The sequence below is a fragment of the Macaca fascicularis genome, chromosome 3 (assembly GCF_037993035.2).
Source record: "Macaca fascicularis isolate 582-1 chromosome 3, T2T-MFA8v1.1".
Taxonomy (NCBI): Eukaryota; Metazoa; Chordata; class Mammalia; order Primates; family Cercopithecidae; genus Macaca; species Macaca fascicularis.
The window spans coordinates 93,633,602-93,656,841 of NC_088377.1; the positions used below are offsets into that span (position 1 = coordinate 93,633,602).

The following is a 23,240-nucleotide window of genomic DNA, read 5'->3' on the forward strand; positions in this document are numbered from 1 at the left end:
TCAATTTCCCTCTTTATTTTTTAGAAAAACTGTTCTTGAAAACCACCTGCTATTTAGTCATTGACAAGTTTGGATCAGACATTATAAAACTGTGAGTATGCCATGACACGTAACTCTGATTCCATTGCTGGGACATGGGAAGAACAAGAAAACTGGGAGGTGGGAGGCTCTGTGTTCAGCTTGATGCGCTTACTGGACAGGGCTCGCGCTGTTATTCCAGCTCTTAGTAATAGTGGAAAACTGGAACCTGATTTGGATCCTTCGTCACTCTACGCAAGGCTCCCCTTGAATTACAGTGTGGCAACCTGTACTTGGGTGATTGAACCTTTCTCCTGAGCTCTCTCTGCCTCCCTGGGTTCCCAGGCCACATCTTCTCTTCCCACTTCGCTGATTTTCTGGCTTCTCTCCACCTCCCTACTCCCAGCCCTTGCTCCTCACATTATCACGGTCTGCTTTTTCTTTTACTGTTTTTCCTTTTTTCCTTTTTTTTTTTTTTTTTTTTTTTTTCCTGAGACAGAGTCTTGCTCTGTAGCCCAGGCTGGAGTGCAGTGGTGTGATCTCGGCTCACTGCAACCTCCACCTCCCAGGTTCAAGCAATTCTCCTGCCTCAGCCTCCTAAGAGGCTGGGATTACAGGCATGTGCCACCACACCCGTATAATTTTTGTATTCTTAGTAGAGATGGGGTTTCACCATGTTGGCCAGGCTGGTCTCAAACTCTTGACCTCATGATCCAGCCACCTTGGCCTCTCAAAGTGCTGATATTACAGGCATGAGCCACCATGCCCAGCTACTGTTTTTCTTTTTTTGAACTCAGGAAACTGAATCAAATAAACCCTGTTTCTCAGTTCATGGCAGTCTCTCATCAATGATCCATACATAGCTGTCTTACACTCACTATATTCTTATTTAGTTACTTTGAATACTGAAATAAGCTCCTGAACCCACCACCTAAAAGAAAGTCTAGGACCTTGACAATAACTTTCTTTGCCCCTGTGGTCCCTCCCCTTTATTCTCAGGCTTTTCCCACCCAAGTGAGCATCATCCTAAATTCCATGTTCATTCTTCTCCTGCTTTCTATAAAAAAAATTATGGAGGTTTTTCTATGGTTGTATTATATATAAAATATACAAATATAAATCATTCATTATTATATAATACATATTATTATAAACATTTTATAATTTATTATACATAAATTATATGTTTAATTGCTTTCTGGTTTTAACTCTTGTGAACAGTGCTCTTAGGAACATTCTATTTTTTTTAACTTTAAGTTCTGGGATACATGTGATGAATGTGCAGGTTTGTTACATAGGTATACATGTGCCATGTGGTTTGCTGCACCTGTCAACCCGTCATCTGGGTTTTAAGCCCCACATTCATTAAGTGTTTGTCCTAATGCTCTCCCTCCCATTTCCCCCACCGTCTAAAAGAGCCTGTTGTGTGATGTTCCCCTCCCTGTGTCCATGTGTTCGCGTTGTTCAACTCCCACTTATGAGTAAAAACATGCAGTGTTTGGTTTTCTGATCTTGTGATAGTTTGCTGAGAACAGTGGTTTCCAGCTTCATCCATGTCCCTGCAAAGGACATGCACTCATCCTTTTTATGACTGCATAGTATTCCATGGTGTATATGTGCCACATTTTCTTTATGCAGTCTATCATTGATGGGCATTTGGATTGGTTCCTAGGAACATTCTTACATGATTCCTCTTCAAGGGGCCGTTAACCTTACAGCAGAGATGTTCAAAGGACAGCATTCCCTTCCACAACAGGTAGCCTAGAGTCACAAAATTTTAAAGACAGAAGGAAATCATACAGGCAGGGAGGTCATCAGTGATCTGTCGTACTGTGCACCTGTCTCTCTTAATAGTGATCTCACTCTGTTACGGCAAACAATTTTTCATAACCCGTGGGCTGTGTTTGGAAGGCAGGGACCCTTTATTCTTAGCTAGTGCCACTGTTATTGGCACTGCCTCCTAACTGGATTCCAGGCCTACAAACTTGCCCTTTGTCCTACTGTTTCATAATCTACATTATAGCTAGACTAGTATGTTTTAATGCAAACCTAACTATGGTACTCCCTGAACGTAAAATTCTTCAAAGTCTTCACATCCTTTGCAGGACTCCTAGCCCCATACACAAGGCTCATCAGGAACTGGTTTCTGAGGGCATTTCCAGACTCACCCCTTGCCACTCCATAGCACACTACACTCCGAACCACTTGTAGTCTCTCCACACACCAGGAGGTTTCTGCCTCAGGATCTTTGTATGAGATGTTCACTCAGTTTGGCACATCCAAAAGCTCTACCCTCTACCTCTACCCCAAACAAATCTTATGAACCCACTCCCACACACACAGGCAAACAGGCACATACACATACACAAACACACACACAAACACGTGCACACCCACAGACATGCACACAGGCACACACACGTACACACAAAAGCACACTCATACAGACATGTACATTCATGAGCGTGCACACATTTTCCTAATACCCTGTGCAAACCCTTAGCATGGTATTTACCACAGCTATTTGTAATCGAATTATCCATTTACTTTTCTAAATTGCTAACTAGATGGAAAACCTTTTGAGGGCTAGGACTACATTTTATTCATCTTTGCATCTATCTGCAGGTACTTAGCAAAATACTGACTATATGTTTATGAAAGTACAAAAGAAAGTAAGAAAAAGAGGTAGGAAGGGTTGGGGGGGAAAGGAGAGAGCTTTGTATCTCCAGGCGCAGGTGCAATACTTAAGGGTAGAAAGTCTTCAATAAGTGTTTGTTGAAATAATAATTTTTTTAAAAAAAGTATGATTACAGATGAGCCGTGACTAGACTGCTGTGAAGAAAGTTTTTTCAAAGTATGAAGACAGAAAAAGAAAAAAAGAAACCCTTTTTGTCTATTCGATGAATCTGTTTATACACCTAGTAGGAGCCTAGATCAGGGAACCAGATTAGCAAACTGAAAAGTCCCAGAACTCAAAGAGGGCAGTACATGCAAGTGACCAAAAGGGGGTGCCAGAGAACAGCTCCCAAGAGCAGTGTGCTGGGAGTTACCGAGAAGTGGCCTGGGGCAATTCAGACACAACTAGATCTTCTGTACCTGGCTATAGAGTAGTGTGAGAACCAGTGAAGCACAAGGATCAGAGAAAGGACAGACACAGTACTCATCACTGCAGATGCAAACTGTACAGCATGTGAACTGTACAAGAGACAAGCGGGCATAGGTATTGAGAAAGAATGGGACTAGCGGGCCGGGCGCTGTGGCTCACGCCTGTAATCTCAGCACTTTGGGAGGCTGAGGAGAGCAGATCACGAGGTCAGGAGATCGAGACCATCCTGGCCAAAATGGTGAAACGCTGTCTCTACTAAAATACAAAATAAATAGCCGGATGTGGCGGCGCGCGCCTGTAGTGCCAGCTACTCGGGAGCTTGAGGCAGAGGAATCGCTTGAACCCTGAAGACGCAGGTTGCAGTGAGCTGAGATGACTCCATTGCACTCCAGCCTGAATCACATTTTTCTTTCTAATAAAGAGACTTATTCTCGCTAGCATGAGGTGGGCCACTTTGGAAGAACCACAGATGTAATAAATGAATAAACGACAGATGTCTGATCCTCACTTTGTGGTTCTGTCCACCATGTGTTTTGTTTGTCCATAGTTTCCCGCTATGTGTATTAGTTGTGAGCTGATAGAAATTTTTCTTCATTGGGCATGTTCTTCATACAGCTTGTTTTAAGCCATCAGACGCACCTTGAGATTGACGTAGACCCTGAAAATGACAACCTCATGATTTAGTTTTACTTGAATATCAGTCTTCCAATATTAAATGTAGTTTCTAACCCAAAGGGCATCCTTCCTCATTATTTCACACCACTCAGTTCTCAATAATTCATGGACTAATTATGCAGCAATTACATTTCCTTCCCACAGGCAGAGCCACAAGATGTTAAAAAAAAAAAAAAAAAAAAAAAGGATACCTGAGAACTCAGGGTTTTCCCCAAGAACCTGAGTCATGCAGGGAGGAGCTGCTTCAGCGGGCAGCTCAATCCCAGCCAGTGACCACAGCTGGGTCCCCCTCTGTGTGGCCCAGACCGCCACTGCTCTCTCCATTCCTGCAGCAAGCCTGACTCTGGTCTCTGTCTGGCAGTGTTGCTTCCTGGTATCTATTTATGCTTCTCTCTAAATCACAAGTTCTTGTGTCCTAAGCCCAGGAGCTCTCTGAGATCAGGACAGGCATAAACTACAAACAGTTTTAAGAAAAAAACGCAAAACAGAATTGATAACAATTATGGTATACCTTAAATGTAATTAATGGCTTTGGGAGAGGCATTAAAAATACAGGGCAGAGCCACTGCACTCTGTGACTCATGCCTGTAATCCCAGCACTTTGGGAGGCCTAGGCGGGTGGATCACTTGAGGTCAGGAGTTTGAGACCAGCCTAATCAACACGGTGAAACCCCGTCTTTACTAAAACTGTAAAAATTAGCCAGGCATGGTGGCGGGTGCCTGTAATCTCGGCTACTCGGGAGGCTGAAGCAGAAGATTTGCTTGAACCCAGGAGGTGGAGGCTGCAATGAGCAGAAATCACGCTGCTGCACTCCAGCCTGGGCAACAGAGAGAGACTCCATTTAAAAAAAAGGGGGGGGGGCAATATAATTCTGTTATTCACAAGATAATTACAAGATTTATAGAAATGATTAAATTTATAGTACACTATAAAGGATGTGACCTAGAAACAAGATAAGAGTATTAAGTTATATGAAGAAGATCTCTCAGTTTTTTGCGGGGATCTCTGTGACTACAATTTATATATAAAACCTCCTTTGAAAGTAATGTCACAGGTCTAAATATGAGCACTTTCAAGTGGAAAAGCCTCTATTCTCCTAACCCCGCCACAGGCTCTGTCATCCTTGCTCCTCTTTAGATTTATGATGATAATGATGGTCATCATCATTGACTGTAATTCTACCATGATTCTAATTCAAGCAGTCAATTCGCTGGCTATGCCAAAGTGTTGAAGCCCTCCCCTTCCTGTACGCTGCACTCCTATATACTTCTGTAGCTGTAAAGGTAGTAAAAGGAAGTAAATGAAAATGTGATAGGCACAACATTATGAAGTTTGAAAGTCACTACTCTTCTAACAACAGGTTAAAAAGCTGAACAAACTGAAAAACCAACAATACTTCATCGATCTTTAAGAGAAGTAAGATCAGGGCTGGCGGTGGTGGCTCATGCCTGTAATCCCAACACTTTGGGGGCAAGACGGGTGGATCACTTGAGGCCAGGAGTTTAAGACCACTTTGGCCAACATAGTGAAACCCCATCTCTACTAAAAATACAAAAATTAGCCGGAGGTGGTGGTGCACCTCTCTAATCCCATCTACTCTAGAACCTGAGGCATGAGAATCGCTTGAACACAGGAGGCGAAGGTTGCAGTGAGCTGAGATAACACCATTGCACTACAGCCTGGGTGACAGAGGGAGACTCTGTCTCCAAAAAAACAAAAGAACAACAAAATAAGTAAAATTATTGGGCAAACTGCTGCTCCAAAACTGGGGAGAAACAGGTGGATACAGAGAATCACAACTTTCCAGAGCAAAAATTGCCACAGGAGCCAGTATTAAAGAAAGATAATCTGTACTGTAATAGACAAATTGCTGGAGCTAGATGTAGACAAGTTTGTGTTAAAAATTCCAGGGGAACCAAGTCATAGGGGTGTGCCCACTCACTCTTTTGTGAGTTTTGCCTCCAGGAGTTCAACTAATTTCTCACAGTAGTTATTAGAAACACACACACACACACACATACACACACACACACACACACAAACTCTCATGTTTCTGATGGTAGGAGTGAGGGAGCAAGGGAGAAATGAAAAAGAGTAGAAAACAAAAATAAAAACAAAGAACAAGGGCAACAAATAAAAAACAGTAACAAATATGGTAGGTATTAACTGTATCAATAATCATTTTGACTGTTAATGGTTTAAATGTACCAACTAAGAAACAAATTTTCAGAGTGGATCAAAAAATTAGACTCAATTATTTGCTGTCTAACAAGAAACTCACTTTAAATATTAAGATAAATATAGAGTGAAAGGAGACAGAGAAAGCTATACCATGCTAACATTAATCAAAAGAAAGAGTAGCCATATTAATTTGAAACAGAACATACTTCAAAGCAAGGAAAGTTATCAGGGATAAAGGGATAAAAGTTACATAATGATAAAGGGGTCAGTTCTCCAATAAGACAAAAATTCTTAATATGTATGCACCTGAAAACAAAGCATCAAAATATGTAAGGCAAAAACTGATGGAACTGCAAAGATAAATAGATGAATCCACTATTGTAGTTGGAGACTTCAACATCCCTCTATCAGAAATGGACAGTTCCAGCCAACAGAAAATCAGTAAACACATGTAGTAATCTTCCCTTATATCTGTGAGAAATATGTTCCAAGACCACCAGTGGATGCCTGAAACCATGGATAAAAGTACTAAATCCTATGTATACTATGTTTTTTCCTATACAGCCATGTCTATGACAAAGTTTAATTTATAAATTAGGCACAGTACCCTTGTGCCTTGGGGCTGTTATCCAGTAAAATAAGGGTTAGTTGAACATAAGCGCTGTGAGACAGTGACAATCAATCTGATAACTGAAAAGGCTACTGAGTGACTAACAAGTAGGTAGTGTATAGAGCATGGGTATGCTGAACAAAGGGACAATTCACATACCAGGTGAGATGAAGTGGGATGGTGCAAGATTTCATCACCCTACTGAAAACAGCATGCAATTTAAAATGTATGAGTTGTTTCTTTCTGGAGTTTTTTGTTTAATACTTTTGGACTACAGCTGACCACAAATAACTGAAACCATGGAGATCAAAACTTCAGATAAGGGGAGACTACTGTAGTTGAACTCAACAACACTATCAATCAACCAGATGTAATTGACATCTAAGGACTGTTTCATCCAACAACAGCAGAATACACATTCTTCTCAAGTTCACATGAAACATTCACCAAGATACGTTACATTCTGAGACATAAAACACATTTTAATTTAAAAGAATGGAAATTATACAATGTCTGCTGTCAGACAACGTTGGTATTAAACTAGAAATCAATAAAAGAAAGATAACTAGAAATCACAAAATACATGGAGATTAAACACTTCTAAATAACATATGAACCTAAGAAGAAATCTCAAAAGAAATTTTAAGGTATTTTGAACTAAATAAAATTGAAAATGAAACTTATCAAAATTCGTGTGATGAAGTGAAAGCAGTGCTTAGAGAGAAATTTGTAGCATTGAATGACTATATTAGAAAAAAAGAAAAACCTAAAATGAGTCATCTAAGCTTCTACCTTAAGAAACTAGAAAAAGAAGAGCAAAGTAAATCCAAAATAAACAGAAGATAAATAAGAAAAATTTGAGCAGAAAACAAGGACATTGAACACAGGAAATCAATAGAGAAAATTAAACCAAAAGCTAGGTTTTTTGAAAATATCAATAAAATTGATAGGCCTCTAGCCAGACCAACTAAGGAAAAGACAGATAACACAAACTACTGATATCAGAAATGAAAGAGAGGACATCACTACAAATTCCAAAGACATTAAAAAGATAATCAAGAAATATTATGAATAATTCTATGCCCACAAATTTGATAATCTAGGGGAAATGGGCCAATTACTTGAAAGACACAAACTGCCAAAACACACAAGAGGAAATAGACAATCTGAATAGGCCTATATCTATTAAAGAAATTGGATCAATATTTAATAATCTTCCAAAACAAAAAACATGAAGCCCTGATAGATTCACTGGTAGATTCTACCAAATTTTGGGGAAGAAAGTATACCAGGTCTCTATGATCTATTTCAGAAGATAGAAGCTAAGAGAACACTTCGTAACTCATTCTATGAGGTCAGCATCATCCTAATACCAAAACCGGACAAAGACATTACAAGAAAAGAAAACTACAGACCAATATCTCTCATGAATATTGATTTAAAAATCCTCAGCAAAATGTTAGGAAATTAAATAAAAAATGTATAAAAAGAATTATACACTACAACTAGTGAGATTTATCTCAAATATACAAGACTGGTTCAACATTCAAAAATCAAATATTGTAGTCCATCATATCAACAGGCTCAAAAAGAAAAATCTCATGATTATATTAATAGACACAGAGAAAAATTTAACAAAATTCAATACTCATTTGTGATTTTAAAATAACTCTCAGTAAACTAGAAATAACTAGAGAGAAACTTTCTCAACTGGATAAAGAATATCTACAAAAAGACTACAATGAACATCATACTTCCTGCTGAGAACTAGAAGCTTTCCCACTAAGATGAGGAACAAGGCAAGGATGCTCCTCTTACCATTCTTTTCAACATTGTACTGAAAGTCCTAGCTAATGCAATAAGAGGCAGAGGAAATAAAAAGTCTACTGATTAAGAAGAAAGAAATAAAACTAACTTTGTTCTCGGGTGACTTGACTGTCTATGTGGAAAATCCAAAAGAATCGGCACCAAAAAAAAAAAAATTCTAGAACTAATAAGCAATTATAGCAAGGTTGCAGGACACAAAGTTAATATACAAAGTGAATCACTTTCCTATATATCAACAATGAACAAGTGGAATTTGAAATTAAACACATGATACCATTTACATTATCGCCTCTAGAAATAAAATCCTTATGTGTAAATCTAACAAAATATGTGCAAGATCTTTATGAGGAAAACTACAACACTTTATTGAAATAAATTAAATGACTAGATAAATGAAAAGATATTCCATGTTCATGAATAGAGGGAATCAGTATTATTAAGATGTCAGTTCTTCCCAATTTGATCTGTAGTGATACTGTTCGGATGTTTGTACCCTCCATATCTCATGTTGAAATGTGACTTCTCATGTTGGAGGTAGGGCCCAGTAGGAGGTATTAGATCATGGGGGCAGATTCCTCATGAAGGGTTTAGTGTCATCCCCTTGGTAACGAGATTTGGTTGTTTAAAAGAGTGTGGTACTTTCCCCTGCACTCTCTCACTCCTGCTCTCTTCATTCTTCATGTGATACTTCCCACTCGCCCTTTTCCTTCCACCATGATTGAAAGCTTCCTGAGGTCTCACTCAAAGGAGATGCTGGAGTCATGCTTGTACAGCCTGCAGAACAGTGAGCCAAGTAAACCTCTTTTCTTTATAAATTGCCCAACCTCAAGTATTTGTTTATGGCAGTGAAAAACAGCTTAACACATGTAGATTCAATGCAATCTCAATCTGAATCCCAGCAAATTATTTTATAGATATTGACACACTGATTCTAAAGTTTATATGGAGAGGCAAAAGATCAAGAATGGTCAACACAATATTGAAGGAGAAGAACAAAGTTGGAGGACTGATACTACTTGAACTCAGGCTTACTACAAAGCTATAGTAATCAAGACAGTGGGGTATTGGTGAAAGAATAGACCAATAATCAATGGAACAGAATAGAGAACCCAGAAATAGACCCACATAAATATAGTAAACTGACCTTTGACAAAGGAGCAAAGGCAATATGATTTGAAAAAAAGATAGTCATTTCAACAGATGGTGTTGGAACAAATGGACATCTACATGCAAAAAAATGAATCCAGACACAAACCTTACATCCTTCACAAAAATGAACTCAAAATGGATCAGAGACATGAATTGTAAAAACAAAACTACAAAACTCCTAAAAGTGTAGGAGAAAATCTAGTTGACCTTGGGTTTTGTGATAACTTTTTACATCGTACAAATAAATAGACTCAGAGAAACTATTTGCAAAGTATATATTTAATAAACATCTGTTATCCAAAATATATACATAAAATAACTCTTAAAACTCAACAATTACAAACAACCCAGTTTAAAAAAAATGAACCTAAAATTAAAGACCTTAAACGACACCTCACTTAAAAAGATATATAGATAACAAATAAACTTATGAAAAGAAGCTCAACATTATACGCTGTTACAGGATTGCAAATTAAAAAATGAGATACCACTGTACATAGAATAGGTAAAATTTTTTAAAAACTGAAAAAAATTGATAGTTTCTTATAAAACAAAATAGAGTCTCACCATACAAGCCAGGATACATACCACTGGGCATTTACCCAATTAAGCGGAAAACTTATGTCCACACAAAAACTTGCACAAGAATATTTATAGTAGCATTATTCATAATCGTCAAAGACTAAAAGCAGCCACAATGTCCAATCATATAAACAAATTGTGGTACAGCCATACAATGAAATATCATTCAGCAGTAAAAGGAAATGAGCTCTCACGTCATACAAAGACATGGAGTAAACTTAAATGCATATTACTGAGTGAGAAGAACCAATCTGAAAAGGCTACATACTGTATGATTCCAACTATGTGACATTCTGGAAAAGGCAAAACTATGGAGACTACAAAAATATCAGTGGTTACCAGGGGTTAGGATGGAGAGAGAGACAAATAGGCATAAGACAGAGGATTTTTAGGGCAGTGGTAATCTAATCTGTATGATACTATAATGGTGAAGACCAGTCATTATGCATTTGTCCAAACCTGTAGAGTATACAACACCAAGAGTGAACCTTAAGGTGAACTAAACACTTTGGACGATAATAATGTGTCAGTGCAGGTTTATCAATTTTAAGAGATTACTGGTGGCAGATATTGATAATAGGGGAGCCTATGCATGTGTGGGGGTGGGAGGTCAATGGGACATCTCTGTACTTTCCTGTCAATCTCACTGTAAACCTAAAACTGCTCAAAAGAAAAAGTCTTTTTAAAAATGAAAAATGTGACTCTCTTGGCTTTATCTGTTGCTCTAGGAGAAAGAAAAGGTGGGAATGGTTCCTATGAGTTTGCAGACTGCTTGAAGATTCAGTAAATGATGCTTAGTCTAGGCCTTCTGTCCCAAGGCTGAGCAAGAGTACACACACCATACTGCCACTTCTTATGCATCTTGCACATTCTAATGGTTTTAAATTTCTGTGAATGTATGGAGTTCAGCATTTTCTCTTTTCATCCAAAGGAGTACTTGTCACTTTATGTCTTTTTGATGATGAATCTCTATCTTAGAGGACCTAGAGGGACACCACATGTCCAGTTCCCCTCTTCTGCTCCCCAGTTCAGAGATGGCCAGCCTCGCTCTCTGAGTGGTCCACATCTCCACTCTCACATTCAAGTTCACTTACTTGAAGTTGTGCCCTATTAGGGAGGGAAAAGAGAATAGGTCTTGTATATCACGTGATGAGTTGGCTCTGCTAGTCCTGGATTGCCACAGATGGGATACTGGCCTTAGGTTAAAAACAAAGATTAACCAAAGCCCTATTTATCACTCTCTTGAGTCCACTAACTACCAGACCCCCATAAAGACAGCAGTCATCAGTTAAATAAATGAACAATTAAGTTGAGAACAGATGTGTGAAAACAGCCATCCTCTCCTGATTTACTGACCCCTGGTAGACATTAGTTTGGTAATGGACTTTATCTGCAACAAGCAGCCTGCTTCACTGCTTAACAGGGATGGTGTCTTTGATACTCTTAGTTGCAGTCTTACCCCCTGACTTCCCTTGAAGGGACCCTGGGGCTAAGCAGGTGACTTTCATGATGAACTCTGCATTTCCCTCTTAACTCAGGTGCTCACAAAAGGTTGACAAACCATTTTGCCAGCCACACTGTTTGCCGCATTCAGCTGGAATGAAATTTGAGTGGCCATGGTTCCAGCCTGTTTTCACATGTTGGTTATCCTCAAAATATTTGGAGATTTCCAAGGTGGCCCCCCCTTTCTGTGACGGGCTTTGATAAGGTACATTTTCATTAACCCAGGGTCGTTCTTTCTACTGGAAGGTGCATGATAGAAATAAACGCTCAAGGCACCTCCCAGTGTTTGGAGGTGTAGTGGTCCCAAGATAAGATTTTTAGAGATTTTTAAGGATATTTTGATGTTTAGCAACCATTATAACTGCTGCTTACTCCCAAAGTGAAAATCAAGAGTGTTTTTCTGTTCTGTTTTCTTTTCTTTGCTTTTTATCATTCTAAATTCCATTTGTTATTCTGCATGCCCAGGTGTAAAATTCCTTTGGCAGAGCAGACAACCTAATTGAGTCTGGGAAATGGGCATCAGGGAAAGAAAGCAGAGAGGAGAGTGCAGGGAGCAAGCAGATTCAGTGACTCACATTCAGGCCAGGGATTAAAAGGGGCCATGCACTCCAGTGCTAACCCAGGGGTGCTCAAGGGCTGGCACATGTGTAAGCTGCTGCTGCTTTCAATCACAAGATGAAAGGGAAAAAGGAGGAGGCTCAGGGGGAGAAGAGAGGTGTTAGTCATTGCAGTGATTGTAGAGGTAGTTGTTATAATAGTTGGGTGGGGAGAGGTTGGAGTGGATTTATTATAAGACCCTAGAGCACACAGATCATGGGACTGAAGGGCAGAAAAGTACCCAGGCCTCTGAAAGAGACTGAAAATAGAACCAGTAAACCAAAGGAACCCAGGGAGTGCGCTCTCCTCCAACTGCCTCGCTGCACACCCTCTGAGTTCTGCCCTCAGAACCCATCCTGCAGACTGGCTTTCCAGATACTCAGTTCACGTGGCAGGAAATTACGACAGCACCATCCCAGCTCACTCTAGCTTCTCTTATTCTGAGGGTAGCCCAGGGTGAAGCCAAACATTTTTAACACCGATTCCAAATGTTTGAAAGAATCAGATTGGTCCTGCTTGAAACAGTAGTTTAATGAGATCTAATCAACTGGCTGGGAGCTATGGCATATCAACACAGGTACCAGGAGCCCACCCCCAGGGGCAAAGGGAGACAGCGAAGTGGTCATGTGAGCTGGGAAGAAACCCAAAGAAAGAATCTTCTAGACTCCATCACTGTCCCTCCGCAGAATACAAAGATTGGTCTCTGGGTATTAACAACCTGTGTTGCTGGATTTTTTTGTTTTTGTTGTCTTGGTTTGACTTGTGGTTTGAATCAATAATTTGCTCGTAAAATGTAGTAAGAGTTTATACTTGTTTGCATCATTCGAAAAATTATACTCATTTTTCTTGGTAAGAAGAGTTTTGGGAGTGGAAAAGAAAAAATGGACATGGAAAGTTTGTTTTAGCTCCATCGAATCTAGATGTAAACTAAATGTTTTAAGAGAATTAGCCTTACACCATCCCCAGGGAGAGACACAAGTCAGTTACATTGTACTTTCTTCCATAAGAATAAGAAACATGCTGGGCCTGGTGCAGTGGCTCATGCCTATAATCCCAGCACTTTGGGAGGCCGAGGTGGGTGTATCACCTGAGGTCAAGAGTTCAAGACCAGCCTGACCAACACAGTGAAACCCTGTCTCTACTAAAAAATATAAAAAATAGCCAGGCATGGTGGTGGGTGCCTATAATCCCAGCTGCTGGGGAGGCTGAGGCAGAAGAATCACTTGAACCTGGGAACAGAGGTTGCAGTGAGCCGAGATCACACCACTGCCCTCCAGCCTGGGTGACAGAGCGAGACTCCGTCTCAAAAAAACAAAAACAAAAACAAACAAACAAACAAACAAACCAAAAACTCTGTTCCTGAATAACTGGGGAGTCTGATTTGAGTAATAATAATGTCAAGGGTGTCCGTTGAAGAGACCACCAAACAGGCTTTGTGTGAGCAATAAAGCTGTTTATTCACCTGGGTGCAAATGGGCTGAGTCCGAAAAGAGAGTCAGCGAAGGGAGATGGGGAAGGGGTTGTTTTATAGGAGTTGTGTAAGTAATGGAAAATTACAGTAAAAGGTGGTTATCTATTGTTAGCAGAGGATGGGGTTGCAAGGTGCACCGTGGAGAGATCGTAAGACTTATTGTCCAGAAGAAGAACGTCACAAAGTCGATTGATCAATAAGATAGGGCAGGGACAAGTCACGATAATAAAATGTTGTAATTTTAATCAGTTAAGGCAGGAACTGGCTGTTTTACTTCTTTGTGGTTTTTCTTTGGCTGCTCCAGACTTCTTGGCTCCTGCAGGCCATCTGGACATATATGTGTAGGTCACAGGGGTTGTAATGGCTGAGCTTCGGCTCAGAGGTCTGACAAAACTCCGATCTCCCGCAAAGAAAAAAAAAAGAAAAAAGAAATACGTTTATAAGGGAACAGAATAGATTATTTGGATTGTGCCTAAGAAAATAAGGTTAGGTGTTTAAGGCTATATCATAAATGATTTTTCACTATAAGGTCACCATATCTTTCAAAGGCCCAAACTTCAAAATATTGTTTCCATCAAATTACATACCCGTCCACTTTTTCTTTCCCAATTTTATGTGTGGCTTTGCCTGAAAAGAATCCCAGCACTTGCGTGAGAGGCTGACTGGCAGCTCAGTGCTGTGCGTGCCCCATCCTCGCCCTTAGGACCTCATTCTAAATGCAGGAGAGAGCAACGTGGCAGGAAATCATTACCATCCAGCAGCTCCCCGGGACTGGGCTCAAAGGCCACTCTGCAAGGAGTTGAGGGTATTAGAATCCATTCTGGGGATTTACCTTTCTTTGCAGTAGCTTCTATTTCTTAATGCCTGAGAGATCTGAATAGCCTTTGTTTTGCCCCATTTCCCTCCAGGCTTAGTGCAGATATGAATGCGGATGTGGTATGTCACACTCTGGAGTTTTGTAAACAGAACACTGGCCAACCATTGTGTCATCTCTACCCTCTTCCCAAGGTGAGTGTGTACTCACTCTGAACATCTGTTTCCAGTGACATACAAGGTCTTTGGAAATGTTAGAAAGGGAGACTTAGCTTTTACTCACTCAGAGTTTTGGGGACAGGGAGGGAGAGACAAGATGACATTTTCAATTACCCCGCAAGAAATAATATTTCTGCATTTCAGCCTAGATCTCTACTCCCATGCTACAAAGAATGTCTTTGCTGTTCAACCATTGTGGACTGTAATTTTGAACTGGGCTGCCAGTAGGTAGGAAATCTGAAAAAACAGACGCAGAGGTTTAAATCCCTATCACTTAAAAATCAAGCAAGTCACTCTCATAGAGAGACCATCTCATGCCAGTTTGCCCAGGACTTTCCTACCATGAGCACTGAAAGCCCCACAACCTGAGAAATCCTGGGCAGTTGGTCACCCTACTCCGAGCTTTATTGCTCTTACTCATAAAATGGGTTATGATAAACTACCTCCCACGTTGGTTTATTTTGGGAAGTAGGTGAGCTACTATGGAAAAATTGCTTAGCACAGTAACTGATACAGTTTTTAAAGTGTTAATAAAAATGATTGCTAAGTAATCATTATTGATAACATTATTATTCAGTGATAGCTGTTCAGAGGACCCTGTGTGCATTATATCTTTTTGTGTAGCTTTTAGTTGGATTGCGGAGAGGAGGCTGCAAATGTTCACACAATTCCCTCCCCACACTCTGGATGAGAGGATAATATTGAATCCAGTTAGGCCACAGAATATGAATTTTCAGGAGCTCCCTGTAAAGAAAACTTCTATGCCTTCCTTCTTGAATTGTAGTTTTTCTGGATATAACACAACAGGTTTCTATTTTAATTGTAATTTCCTTTTTATCCATGTTAAAATGAAGTCCATTTTAGTGCTTTGTAGCCTAACCAATGACCATGATTTTGCTGATGGACGGTATTAAATGTCATAAGCCTGTTTCATTGAGCAGGAAGAAAGAAATACAAATACCCAAGGAACGTGTATATTTCATGCTTCCTCTGTTACCGACTAAGTGCCAATTACTTTTCCCCCAATTCCACCTGAGGAGTTGCGGGCTCCACTGGTACCTAGAAGAGTTAGTTAACTTTAATTAAAAAAAAAAAAATTTTTTTCATGTGTTCAAATAGCATGTGAATATTATATCATAATATAATATTTGCTGTTTGATATTGCAAGGAAGAAATGGGTCTCTGTGTAGAAATGCAAAGATACAGTTTTTGTGATTTCCTTAAATAATAATGTCATATATACATTCCACCCATAGCTACACATAGTCGCAAAAAGTTCGTTAAACTGTCCCATTTAAAATGGCATTCTTTATTTTTATACTCTCTAGAGTTTACATCTGAAATTTCACGTCCTTGTCTTCCCACCCTGACCCCCTTCTCAATTCCTAACTCTGTAACATTTCCACTACCTCTTTGGCTACAAGGGAATTGGAGGATTTCATGTGGGAACCGCCACCTTCTACCCCAGCTGGCATTCAGTGCTGCTGGGCAGCTTGCAACTGCTCCCTGGACAGCCCCCTTCACTTTCCTCTGACAGCTGTTCTAGGCCTTCGCCCTCCGCCTTGGGTCCCTCTCTCCAGCCTACATCTCTGCAGATAACCCAGAAAAGAGGGATAATGGGTGTATAAGTGGACAGCTTCCCTCTTCTCTGCCTCTGAGCTTCCCCTGAATGGCAGTCACTGACATTGACTGGGCACTCGTTGTGGGCCCAGTGCTGGTGTAGGGGCTCACACTTGATCTTGTTTTGCTCCCAAGCAAGCCTAGGATGGAGGCATCATCATGACTCCTTTTTACAGTGGAGGAAACTGAGGGTTAGAAAAGTTATGTGACTTCCTGTCAGTCACTTCCTGAGGAAAGAACAGAACTGGGTTCATACCCCCATTGTTCTACTCAGAGATTGGTTGAGCTCTGACCGTGGTGTCAATGTTTCAGAAACTCCCCTGGAGTGTCTTCTTACAACAGCCAGCTGAAATCCTACCACCAGAAACAACAGATGTCGAAATGTGTGCTTCCTTTTGATTTTTCAAATAAATTATATTGTATTGATAATTTCTTTGAGAGTCATGAGAGTGTATATACAATTTTATACCCTACTTTGTTCCCTTAACATTACATTTTGAGCATCCATTTTTCAGTGGTGTATAGCAAAACTTTTTATCATTTTACAAATCACTCCCACATAGCATGTATGAATGCTTAGGTGGAATTACCTACCTGTTAGGGACAAACCGCCCCCAAAAAAGCTTCTTGGTATTGCCAACACAACCCGTCCCCTGCCCCCCGCAAACCTCTTTGTGCCACCCCTCCCCTTCCCCCAAGCCTCTTTACATTTCTCAGCCCTTATCTAGGCGCCCTGGTAAAGCCAGCAGACTTCACCTATCAGGCCTTGCTGCAATAAAGCAAACCCCAATTACAAACCATCCAGACCGCACAGGGGAAGGTCGCACAAAAAAAAGTAGTAAAAAACATAAACAAACTTTACCTACACCCTCTGGTACCATAAACGTCACAAGGTGATATGTGGCAGAGTTAACCAACAAACAACCCCAGGGTCTCTCTCCCCCATATAAGGCCCTCATTTTGTAAGCTCAGGACTGCCTCCTCTGTCTGTAGTAGAGCAGCCAGCAAGTTAAATAAAGGCTTGCCTAAGCTTGGGTCTCTCTCTCTCATCCTTTCTCTCAGCTGACCTTTCATTACCTACTGAAGGCGGGTGAAGATACAGATGCAGACGTAGATAATGTTCAGCCCCCCAGAAGGAATTCTCTTGACTGTCCTAGTCAATAGTCCTCAGAGTAGCCACTATTCCGAAGTCAATCGCCACCGGCTAGTTCATTTTTAGGAAACCATCCTTGAATATCGTATCAAAGGCCTCACGCGGCATGCGCTCCTTTGTGTCTGGCTTCTGCCTGTGAGCTTCATCCCATGTTGGGTGAACAGCATCATTTCATGTAGAATTCCCTCAACTGTCTTTGATGTAGCTTCTGCTCTAGCGTCCCAGTGAGTCCAACCAAATGTGCTCTTTCCCTCTTTCTAATACATTTTCCACATTGATGCCACGAATGCCTTGCTGTAGGATAAATACGACTTTCCCACCGCAGCCCAACCATTTGCCTGGAAATCAATTTCTCCCTCTGTCCTTCCACTTGGTGGATTATCCCTCCCCATTGTTCATGGCTCAGCTTATATGTCACTTCTTCAGGGAGGCGGGCCCTATTAGATAGCCCTCTTGTCATAGCTCCTGTATATTCCTTTCTTGAACTTGCTGCTTTACAAGGTATGTCCCTGTGTGACTTCCTCCTTTCTCTCCCACTAGGCTCTGAATTCCAGTGGTAAATTCTGTCTTGTTCACCACTGTACACCCAGTGTCTAGGACGGTGCTTCACACGTACCAAGGAAATGTGTATTGGCGCAATGAGTGGATGATGTGTCACTAGCTTCTCATTTGCATCCCTGATGGAAATTCTGACTTTCCTCATGTCAAGCCCTCACTGATTTTTCCAGTGCATACATCTGATCCTGAACAGAGCTTGGGATCTCCACGTTACCTACACAACTAAGTACAAATTTTCACTTAGCTTATCAGGGCCTTTGACTTGCCTTTCCCTCAGGTTGGTGAATCCTGTGCTGCAGCAAGTGACTGGCTCTCCCTTGAGCCATCCCCAACCCTCCCACCCTGCACCTTGGGTCTTCATCATTCCCTCTACCCAGACCACCTTTATCAACTCCATGTCATCTCTCAAGCTCATGTCAATGGTCACGTTCTCTGTAAAGTAATTCCTAACTGTTCCAACCAAATGTTAACTCTCCTTTGAACAATCATTGTAAAATAACTGTTCGAGCACTTACAATGTGCTAATATTGTTCTAAATGCTTATGTGTATTCATGCGTTTATTCTTATGGAGTAGGTATGGTTGTCCACCCTTTATAGATGAGGAAGGTGTGGCAGAGAGACAGCAAGATACTAAAGTCTCATAGATTTCCTCACTAGGATGCGAGCACATGGAGGCGGGCAGGCCTATACCTTGCCTGTCTTTGTTCTCTCCACCATGCCAGGCACACACTTACTTGGTATATGGATGAAAATGAAAATAGCAGAAGCTGGTATTTATTGATGGCTTGCCAGCCGCTGCACTTGACTGACATGTGTGATCTCATTTAACAGTGCTCTTAGGTCTATATTTATTTTACAGTTAAGGAATTTTGAGAGTTGGAGAAATTAAGGAATTTCCCAGGCTATACAGCTAGTGAGGAACATGAGAGGATTCATCCCCAGATCTGTTTGTCTTAAAGCCCAAATTCTCATTCACTGTGCTCTCTGCCTCACTGAGACTCTGTGGGCATTGTCACTTTGAATGGAACCACTGCTCCTGGGCCAGCTAATTCCTCATAAGCAGGACTCTGCACCCTCTATGTCTGGCTTTGCACACATCTCAGACTGTAGTACAATACTAATAATGGGATGCAAGCTGTCTCCCCTATGATATGCATGCTGCAGGGATGGAGGGGATGGATGGGCCCCTCTGTATCAGGGAGCTCACAGCGCAGAAGCAAGCAGTGCAGGGCAACAGAGATTTGGCTTCAGTGGGGCCAAAAGTTAAAGGTGGAACCGCATTTGGAGCTCACAGTGCATCTACTGTATGCTCAAAAAGGACAAACTTCATCCATAATTAATTAAAGCGAGAAAAATCTACAGTGTCCCACTGGTACAAGAAGAAGAAGAAGAAAAAGGAGAGAGGAGAAAAGGAGGAAGAGAAGAGGGACGGGGAGGAAAGGGAAGGAAAAATAGCTGCAGGCCTCATTACAAAGACCACTCAGGTGGTTTGTGTTACCTATCTTGGGAGTTTATTTTTACCACTCCTCTCATTTGCACACGAAACAGCGCATTGATTGCTGCTGGGGTGTGTGTGTGTGTGTGTGTGTGTGTGTGCACTCGCATGCTCGTGCACCTGGCTCTCTCTTGAGCCCTCCCCAGCCCTCCCACAGTGTCCAAAACCATGATTCTGACACCACAGCTCACAAATTGAAAACCGAATGCAGTTTATTCTTGTGTACCCAGTGGCTCTTCAAAGCTCTCTTTTTTGGATCAGAGTGTTACATTGCATGAGCCCTAGGTTGAGCCAGAAGCATCCTGGAGCCTCCTTAGCTTTAAGCCACTCCCGTTTGGGTCCCCAAACCTTGAGATCTCCAGGCAGACTTCATAGCTTTGAACTGACCCCTTTCCTAACCACAGCAGTGCTGGAGGTACATGCTGCATTTACCAACATCTCCAAGGCACACTCAAGACTTCAGCCACTTTGATCTACATTAAAAGAGAATCATATTCGGAATGTAAGCCTTGTGTGGAAAGAGGTTCTCCTTATTTCCCTGGGGCCTCCTGAACTGCTGGGTGGCGGGGAGACCTGCTGCCTTGGGAAAGCAACCCAGACTTTGAAACAGCTTTTCCCACAGTGAGTTGGGTTTCTACAAGAAGCAAAAGCTCTCTGATGCTGAGTGTGGGGGAGGCTGTGTATGCACAGGAAACGTATTTCCCTGGAATCCAAACTACCAGGCAAGTGACATAAATGGGTTTGGCAATAAGTAAATTTGCACTCTTTATATGAGAAAGTGACACATGACAAATTCTGGTTTGCCTAAGCAATAAACAAGCTGACCTCGGGAATTCCCTTTTATTTTTTAAACACTAGGTGTCAGATAAAACACCTGGCATCTCTTTTAGTAGGTGGTCTCAGGTGGTCATGTTTAGAAAAAGAATTAAAGATGGACAGGAAATTGGACACTTCCTGAGACTCTGTAATCACTAAATTTCATTCTGCACAATCCACAGAACCTGATGCTCATAATGCTGTTTTTAGCCCTAAGAGCTCACAACACACTGTCAGATGTGTTATTGTCTAGTCTCAAACAAACTCTGTTATTTCTAATAAGAGTCTTTTGGTAATAATTTCAGATTTACAAAAAGCTGTGAGGATACTGCAAGAGAGTGTACTGTTCACCCAAGTTTAATTCCCCACAATGTGAACATCTTACTATTACTTAGTCAAAAGTAAAGAAGTCAATATCACTACTGTGTATACCTTAGTAGCAACTCAAGCCCAGACTTTATTTGGATTGCACCCATTTCTCCTCTAATGTCCTCTTCTGTTCTAGGATCTAATCCAGGACATGCATTGCATTTCTTTTTCATGTCTCCTTAGTGACCTCTGGTCTGTGACAGAGTCTTCATCTTTCCTTGTTTTTCATGACCTTGACAGTTTTCAGGGATACAGGTTAAGCACGTCGGTAAAATGTTCCTTGAATTGGGATTTGTTCATGTCTTCATCTTGGTTCAACAGTGTTAGGGGTTTTTGGAAAGAACACCACAGAGGTGAAGCACCCTTCTCATCACATCCTATTAGGGTTAAATGATGCCACATGGTATTGCTGGTGAGATCAACCTTCATCACTCGGTGAAAGGGTCATTTGCCAGGCTTCCCAACTGCAAAGTCACTATTTCCCCCCTTTTCCTCTACTCTGTTCTTTAGAAGTGAGTCCCTAAGTCCAGCCTCCTACACTCAGTGAGGCCAGGGTGGACCAAGCCCCCACTCCCAGAACATGGAATGTCTACGTATATCTTTTGAAATTCTTCTATGTAAAAAACATGTCTCTCCTCCCTAATTTATTTAATTAGCCATTTATTTATATTAGCACAGATTCATGTATATGTACTTTATACTTTGAGTTATAATTCAAATATACACTCTTTTATTGCACAAATGTATCCAGTTTTCCAGTTTTGCTACCATTGGAAGCTTAGGGTGGCTCCCGTGTCCTTCTGACACGCCTCTGTCCTATTTCTTTTTCTTCCATACTACTTTATGTTCTGGTACTACCAGATGATCCAGGCTCATCTCGTTATCTTGTATTCTTCTGCCCCTGTCCTTGAGTCAGCATGTCCCTAAGGAGACCTGGTCCCTTTTGTTGGAGAATGATATTTGGAAACCAAGATCTGGGTGCTAGGTGTGCCCATTGCTACTGGGATGTCATTGCTTATTGGCCTTCTTAGGTCCTGGTCTTCTTTGTGGAGTGCTAAGTAAAGCATATGTGTGTACAACCCAAGTATACACAAATACCTACAATTGTTTCTGTGTCTGTATGTGTGTCTCTGTGTGTGTGTTTGTGGATGTGAGCTCATACCGATATCTCTGATTTTAACCCAATATCACAGGGTCAAACTCTATTTTATAGGTATAATTATCAAACATATTTTGCAGTGGAGGCTTAAAGCCTTTACTCAAGCCTCATAAGTAGTGAGCAGAATCTGAACTCAACCCAGGGCCCTGGACTTCAGACCTGTAGCTCTTCACATCAGCACTGCCTGTGTTTAGCATAGATTCTGGAGCACATTCAGAGTAGTCACTTCTCAGAGCCAGAGGGAAGTAAAGGCAGCTTTAGTTTTACTTTTCATAAAATATCATAAACACCTTAATTTTCAAGAATCTTGCACAATATCCCAACTTTCTCAGTAACAATTAAACCACTGAGATGTTCGCTCACGTAGTCACGCCTCAAGAAACATTTCTTGAACGCTTACCATGTACCAATCCTACAGCCAGGTACCTAATAAGTTATCTCTTTTGACCATCCCAAGTCTGCAGGACAGATAGGATTCTGTCATTTTATAAATAAGTCTACCGATACCTAGAAAACGGAGAGACTTTCCTGAAGTCTCATACTTTCTACAGAATAATTGTTTTTCTTTTTATCAGCCAGGAAATATTTATGTAGAATGAATTACGTAGAACGGTATTCCAGCAAATGTGGCAGGCAATAGCAACGTAAATGGATATTCTAGCAGGAGAGGCAGGCTTATAGACAAACAGTGAGAAGAGACGAGTGCTCTCACACAGGGTGCCAGGAGGAATGGAAACCCCAGCAGACGAGGGCTAAGCTCGACCTGGAGGGAATAGGAGTGGAGGTGACTCCTTCAGGGTAGAGTAGAGTTTGGCCAGCACACTCTGCCTCGCCTGCATCAGCCCCTCGTGCTGGGCACTTTACCTAGAACTCCCAGTTCCCTGCATGGCCAGCGCCTTGTCCACTTACTGGTTTAAGTACCCCCTCTCCAGAAAGGCCCTCCCTGACCAGCCTCTCTGAAGAAGGTCCCCTTTCCCGCTCTCTCACAGCACTTTATTTATTTCTTTGATACCATCTGAACACAAGGACCATGTCTTTCTTGCTCACCATCTTATTCCTGGACTAGCATAGTACCTGGCACATAGTAGTTGCTCTGTAAGATTTGTTGAGTAAAAAATAGGATGAGAAGGGCAGTCCTGAATGTACCTTCCTTTCTCCCTCGTGAGGATGTATCTGCTCTCAGTGGACTATACGAGAGATCAAAGCATTCGGCTTCTTTGAGAATGTGAAGCAGTTTTCAGAAATAAACATGGGACTCACCCCGGGGTGCCTGCTCTGGTATTCCTCCGTGGGGTTTTAGCATCTGCACTTGCATAA

The 23,240-nt window shown here is 41.3% G+C and overlaps 1 protein-coding gene across 11 annotated transcripts in view; it reads left to right on the forward strand.

Moving 5' to 3' along the window:
• AOAH (acyloxyacyl hydrolase) overlaps nucleotides 1-23,240 on the forward strand; it is a 206,425-nt gene that overhangs the window by 43,977 nt on the left and 139,208 nt on the right. For 10 of the 11 annotated variants that reach the window (XM_074035229.1, XM_065542124.2, XM_074035228.1 and 7 more), the window contains exons 3-4: nucleotides 25-91; nucleotides 14,629-14,728. In XM_074035229.1, coding sequence (XP_073891330.1) covers nucleotides 25-91; nucleotides 14,629-14,728 — 167 coding nt within the window. The remainder of the gene's footprint in view (nucleotides 1-24; nucleotides 92-14,628; nucleotides 14,729-23,240) is intronic. The other variant, XM_074035230.1, reaches the window with a different exon arrangement.